The sequence below is a fragment of the Loa loa genome (assembly GCF_000183805.2).
Source record: "Loa loa unplaced genomic scaffold supercont3.8, whole genome shotgun sequence".
In the NCBI taxonomy this organism is placed as follows: Eukaryota; Metazoa; Nematoda; class Chromadorea; order Rhabditida; family Onchocercidae; genus Loa; species Loa loa.
Genome location: NW_018108188.1, coordinates 324,656 through 331,245, shown reverse-complemented (window position 1 = coordinate 331,245; position 6,590 = coordinate 324,656). Strand labels below are relative to the sequence as shown.

Sequence of the window (6,590 nt, the reverse complement as noted above, 5' to 3'; positions counted from 1 at the left end):
AAAGAAAATCATTACCATGTGCCGACATGTTTATGCGTCAAAATGATGTTAAAATTTTGCTAATTAGTATTTATTAATAAGACTTCAACTAATGACGCATTTTTCCATCTCCTCTGATGTAATTGATATTGTGATACAACTAAATTTAGCACTTTAGAATGAAATAAAATTTACTGCAAGTTTATCTTCAAAACCAAGTATTGCAAAAATTAACTCAAAATCTTCAGAAATTCAATGCTTTACACAAATTTATAATATTTTGAAAATATAAAAATGTGACCAATGAAATGATTACCATATAAAAACGGTTAGAATGAAATAAAAAATGGCTCAGGAAAAAGGTGTTATTTTATTTTTTGCACAAAGATTGAATTATGCTTTATTGTAACAAGCACAGACATATGCAACCCTTCGATTGGTATAAATAGCATAAAAAATAGAATACAAAGTTATTTCATTATTATTTTTATTTACACAGATGACAGATGCACATGACTCAGACGAATTGTACAATCATCTACGATCACTTGTTTTTGATCAGGTTGTGTTGTTTGTCGATCAAAATGTGCTGAATTATTATCTGCTTATATAATATTCGAATGTTTGCATGCTGTCCAACTAATTTAGGATGATCTTATCTGATGGATAAAGTTAACTGATAATAAAAAGGCAACCATCATAATCAGTGAACAGTCTTTAATTACATAAAGGAATATTTCGTTTAAGACGTAATTCATATATTTATAAATTCGAAATTATAAATAATGAAAGTATGAATTCCAAAAATTTCAATGAAGTGCTACATTTTTAATTAAAATTACAGAAACATATGACAAGTAGGGGATTACGATTTCTGCGAGGAAAGACAGGTTTGGACGAGTTCAGTTTGGCAATTTTCATTGGTGCCATCACATCCGTATACTTACTGGTGGGACAAGATGCTCAAATGTTAGCAAATGCTATCCTTACGGTGACACCAATCCTACTCACTTACGTTTTTCCAGCTGAAAAACCACCTACACCACAACTCCTTATATACTGGTATAATTATCTGTTGTTAAATATGTCATTTTTGTAGTCCATCAGATCGAAGTTGCAAAATTTTTTAGGACCGAAAAAGATGAAACACATAGCTCCCAATACTGATCGTCCTAAGTATTATACAATACTTATCGTTCTTTTGCTCATATTAATATTTCGGAGTCAACTTGATTATTTAGATCAGATTAGATCCTTATCACCGTGATATGAGTTCATGCTGGATAAATCGGACATTAGATAAAAAGTTAAAAGCCAATATGCTATGTAAACTTTTTGAACTGAAATAGTTTCCTTTTCATCAATCGAAGGTCGGACTCATTTTTAGTTTCTTAAAAGGTAATAAAGTTTTCAGGAGTGCATTTGGCCTATTAACATTATTGGATTCTAATTTCGAACCAGAAAGTGGTTACTATTTCATTAAAGTAGTTCTGCTCGCACTTTTTTTCTTACATCCATTTGATGGCGCTGATCGAATTCTTTGGCACATCCGACTATCTCATAATGATCAAATCAAAGATGAAGTTGGAGACCTATTACTCTAGAAGACTTATTTCCATCCTAATATTTCGTCATCCATTTAATGCTTAATTAGGCCGATTTGATATCATATCCGATTATTTATTCGTAGTGTTTAGGGATTTTAGGGATATTTTCATAATTTCCACTTACTCAGAAATTTTTTCCTCACCGTTTCTCTGCCTTTTCCCTTATATTTATACCTGTGGAAAAACTGGAAACATCAAAAAACTAAAGAAAATATAATTTGAAATGATATTTAAAACTTTAAAAATCAATACAGCCAGCTATAATTCCATTTACCAAAGCAGAATTATCAGGAATGATGGAAAGAAAAAAAGATATACAATCATCGCCATTCGACGCACCCGAAGTAACTTTTCTGTAAAAACCCTGAAAATATGTCAAAGTTAGAGGAGAATGTCACCATAAAACTATTCTGAATTTAAGAGTTGAAAGGGATTGTTGATTTAATTTTCAAACTTCAACAATCAATACAGTACATCTTAACCAAATTTTATAATTCATTCCAGTGACTTAAATAATTAATGCAAAAATAGGTTACGGAATGAGTGAGACATCTAAATATGAACAATGCTGAAATATGCCATAATCTACCAAAAGAGACAAATGTGATTCTCCAATCGGTAGATTATTCACTGATTTGGCGAAATTATCAAAAACTTCTCTTTACAATGCTTTTGCAAGTATCCGAAAATTACAAGTAGTCACATATGACAGACGACAGGTGCGCCCTAATTCCTCTTTTCAGACGATGAAATTAAATGGTGCATCATCTCCTACGATACGGAGCGATTACTCTTCTTCTTATGAAAGTGGTAATTATAAACCATTTTAATTTTTTTGAATTCAAATCCAGTATTCATTGAAAAAATTACTGAAGAGAAAATAATATATGCTTGCATAGTGTAAAAAATTTTGTTTGTTTGCAATAACTACGATTCAAAAAAATGGAAATTAAAATTGAAAGCGAAAAATTGAGATTGAACTTGAAATTTAGTTTTTTTTTCAGTCTCAGAAGGCAAAAACCCAATGTTATATAACTCCGAGTTCAGAATCCAAGATCAAGAGGTCACAAGTGCGGAAGGCTTAAGCACAAATTATAATCCGCATGATTTAGCATTTGAGCCAGCGAAATATTTAGTTGGTTCAAATCAATTTGAATCATCAATTTTTCATTACTTTCAGTTTCAGCTTGAAAAACCAAATAACTCAATTACGGAACATCTGGAAACTGTTGAATTATGTTTCTTTTTGTTTCAAAATTATATCTAAAAAAATTAAAAAAGAAAAAATTAAAGAAAAACTATGTTTGTTTATAAAGTTGTTAGATTTTAGGTTCCATAAGTTGAAAAAGTGCTGATCTCTTTCGAATGCCACAAATCTGATTTCCAGATTTTCAATGCCCCATATGATTTCGAAAATTTAACATATTTTATACGTATTCGTAACACGTCAACGAAGCATATCGCATATGTAATTAAAAGCAACGCAATACCACGCGTTTTTGCAACACCGCCATGCGGAATTTTACCACCGAAACAAAAACGCGATATTGCGGTTACCGTTAAGGTGATGATACCATCATAACACAAGTTTAATCGATAAATTTGTCTGTAATATAGTACCTCTATGGAAGCACCAACCAATGACACATTAATATATTCAAAATAAGAAATGTTTATGAACAACTATCATATCCTCATCTCAAGCTGTATATACAAAATTTCACAATTCCTATCATATTCTTTTTCAGAAAATGGACAAATTTGTCGAAGAATTAGTTCAAAATGACCGACTTGCATTTGACTATGCATTCTGCTCACCTGAAATAAAACGATTTAAATTCGGATTGTTACAGGTTTACATTTTAACTGTGAGATCTCATAACGGCAATTAAGTTTGCGTATATGAAGGAAAGTTCAATTGTAAAAATGATGGCCCCTTTCATGTGCCGCGTGGTACTGAAACTTGAAATGAACCTTGCACCACTCTTGAGAAGGTGGAGGAGATAAATTTGAATATCCCTGCACTGTTTTTTTTCTTTAAATTCCCACTGTCTTGTGCCTTGTAAATATTTCAGTTGTGTTCATTTCAGAGTGAGATGCGACGAAGGAAAAACATTTACATAAAGTATAATCCATAACTGCCAAAGAACTGAAAAAATTCAGATAAACAGAACGCATTGTTTTACAAAACCAAATATCCGGTTACAACAGTTTAGAACACATACTTTGATATAAACTCATCATCGAACTATTCATTTCGAAGCAAAATTTTATTAGTATCAAGTTTTGAAAGTTCGTTAGAGCCAAGAGTTCAGTCAGAAGAATCAAACTTTAACCAACAATTAATCAAGAAGAAATTGAAATTACATTTTACAACAGATATCATAAGCTTCTTCCAAGATCCTCAAATATTCGAAGTGAATGATCACCAGAGAAAATATGTCAGGAAGTAAATAAGTGGACACAGAACCAAGTACAAGTACACTTAGTTTGCCACTATATATGAAGAGCTACTTCTTGATTTTTCCTATTGGAGTGGCTTAAATCAGTGACGATTTCAGATCTCAAAAGAAAATCTATCGAATGAAAAATAATTACAAAAAAATTATTATCGACAACCAAGCCCTATTTACACTCGCAATATTTCTAGCATATTTTTATAGCAAATTGATATCCAGTCCGGCAAGGCAGCGGCCCAATGCACCTGATTAATCTGAAAAATTCCCACTTTTCAAATCCAGGAAAAACTGCCTTGAAAAAGGAGACAATTAAAAATATATGCAATAATTGTACCATGAACAATTTGACTGGAAAATACTTCTTTGTGGATGGACACTCCTCCATTACTATGGCTAGGGCAATCTGTTGCAGAACGTGTAATTTTTCTGAGAAGTGATATATAGGATATTTTGGACGCTTTCAAGTGATGCATGTGTATGTGGCCTCATTTTTTGTTTCTTAAGTGAGAGTTGATACAGTTTTCTCATCACTTCTGAAATGTGTAACTAAATCTAATTTTAAGGGACGAAATGCTTTACCTCGCCACCAGCTTGATAAGCCAAAATAGGATCATCAACAGGTCGAGGCATCGTATGAATATCCCAAATTAATGCTTGGCTATCACCACCTGGATTAAAATTAACACGAAAAGCAAATAAGTAATAGAAATAAGAACGAATAAAGAAGTGTTGAGTAATAGTAGGGATTTCAAATTCAAAACCGAAATTGAACTGGAAGCATATTTCACCTGCCGTACATATATGACACGAAGAATGTGGTGCCCAGGCCATACCATTTACGCGCCCACGATGATTGTCTAGTTTCGCAACAGGTGTACAAGGAATACGCACATCGAGAATTATAACCTCAAGAGAGCTGATTAACTAAATATATAATTATTCAACTTAGAACACAATATATCCCTCCATGTTAAGGTTGTTTGTTCTCATTCATTGTTTAAATGTCATCGAAATGCTAATATATCCCTAATGTATGCTGATATATGGATATGTAACAAATTAATTAAATTCACTATAAACAAAATAAATTAAAAAGATCATAGCTAATAAGTAGATAAATTAAAACGGCAGTTACTATATGCTTATAACAAAATTAATTATGAAAATGTAACATGGAAAATGAATAAAACATACCTCTGCAGAATCTTGAACAAATGTAGCAATATAATTATAATCTTGCTTATTACATTCCAAACGTAGTAATGGAGCATGTGATGGTTCTTCGAACATAATTGTTGAGTGCTCAAGATGGCGTAAATCAAACATTCTCAGGCTTCCATCGGCTCCTGAAAATCTGAGAGTTTTGAACACAAGTACATGATTCAGTTTTATCTATTATTCGCGTGCATGTATTTTGTATGTTAGCATATCTCTGGAAACCTGCCCCTGATTCACGAAGAAAACTTTCCCAGCCAGAGTATAAGAAAAAACTTTCTTCATCACTTTTTCTATATTTGTCCTACCAGAAACTTCAAAATTTTACTATTCTACCACGAAAACTGTAAGGAAGAGAAGGTAATATGCGTAAAGACAGCTAAAAAACAGAAAAAAACATGCCAACACTAGCAAATATTTCACGACCGCTTGCCATCCTTGTAAAAGCAATATCAAATACTTCCTTATCATGAGCAATCAGTTGTGTTTTTACAGTACCTTCCGTTGATCGCGCGACGCTGATCGCTTGACCGGTCTAAAAGGGATCAATTTCTCTCACTTTTCGTGGTATCTTATCCACTATCAGTTTTTTCGTGATAATCAAAATGGAACTTCAAATTTAAATCATACAAATTAACCTCGATTTGCCAAATGGTGCATGTTGTGTCGATACTTGAAGTGCCAATCAGACCAACATCTACGTCATTCCAATCAAACGACGTCAATGGTGCACAGTATTCACTACTTCGATTCTGAAATGAACTGGAAATTTTTTTTAGTTTGTAAACGGTGTAACAGTGTAGGCGAGAAGTTCACTGGCACCTTCAAATATTAGTCGATATAGTCAATTTAAAATATTAAAATCCATCCCAATACGGTATCTAATACAGGTCTCAAAACATCCTTTTTCATACATCCGAAACATGAGTAGGATAATTAGCAAAAAAGTTCATGTTACTTTCAAAGTAAAATGTGAAAATTGAGAATACTGACAGGAATGTTTAAGAAAAGAGTTTGTGCTTTGAAACTCCTTATCTTATTCTAAATTATTAAAGGAGACATGCTAGCAATAATCACAAATAATTCGTAACTTCAACCGGTAGCCAATAATGATAGGACTAGAAAGATGAAACAGTAAGCACTTTAAGAAACGTACGTTGTTGAGAAAAACTTCAATTTGCGCGCCATCAGCACCACCTACACGCCACAACCGCAAATAATCTCCGGTTGTGGCAATCAAGTCTGGATAAATGCCTTTCTAAAAAATTACACATATATATATATATATATATATATATATATATATATATATATATATATATATATATAT

General features: G+C 32.3%; 2 protein-coding genes across 2 annotated transcripts in view; one reads left to right on the top strand and one right to left on the bottom strand.

The window, feature by feature from the left end:
* Positions 1–829: 829 nt before the first annotated feature.
* On the top strand, positions 830–3,478 carry LOAG_11519 (hypothetical protein; the record flags this gene model as incomplete). Its single annotated transcript, XM_003147037.2, has 7 exons — positions 830–1,041; positions 1,394–1,562; positions 1,841–1,930; positions 2,330–2,396; positions 2,591–2,721; positions 2,974–3,150; positions 3,335–3,478. 7 exons carry the CDS (start codon positions 830–832, stop codon positions 3,476–3,478), a joined length of 990 nt encoding a protein of 329 aa, XP_003147085.2.
* A 624-nt stretch (positions 3,479–4,102) lies between these two features.
* The window catches only part of LOAG_16567 (WD domain-containing protein), a gene marked incomplete at its 5' end in the record, with an annotated part of 4,039 nt that continues 1,551 nt past the window's right edge, over positions 4,103–6,590 (bottom strand). Inside the window, 7 exons of the mRNA XM_020449219.1 lie at positions 4,103–4,299; positions 4,625–4,713; positions 4,834–4,951; positions 5,240–5,391; positions 5,663–5,795; positions 5,899–6,012; positions 6,417–6,518. Coding sequence (XP_020307288.1) covers positions 4,216–4,299; positions 4,625–4,713; positions 4,834–4,951; positions 5,240–5,391; positions 5,663–5,795; positions 5,899–6,012; positions 6,417–6,518 — 792 coding nt within the window. The 3' untranslated portion in view covers positions 4,103–4,215. The remainder of the gene's footprint in view (positions 4,300–4,624; positions 4,714–4,833; positions 4,952–5,239; positions 5,392–5,662; positions 5,796–5,898; positions 6,013–6,416; positions 6,519–6,590) is intronic.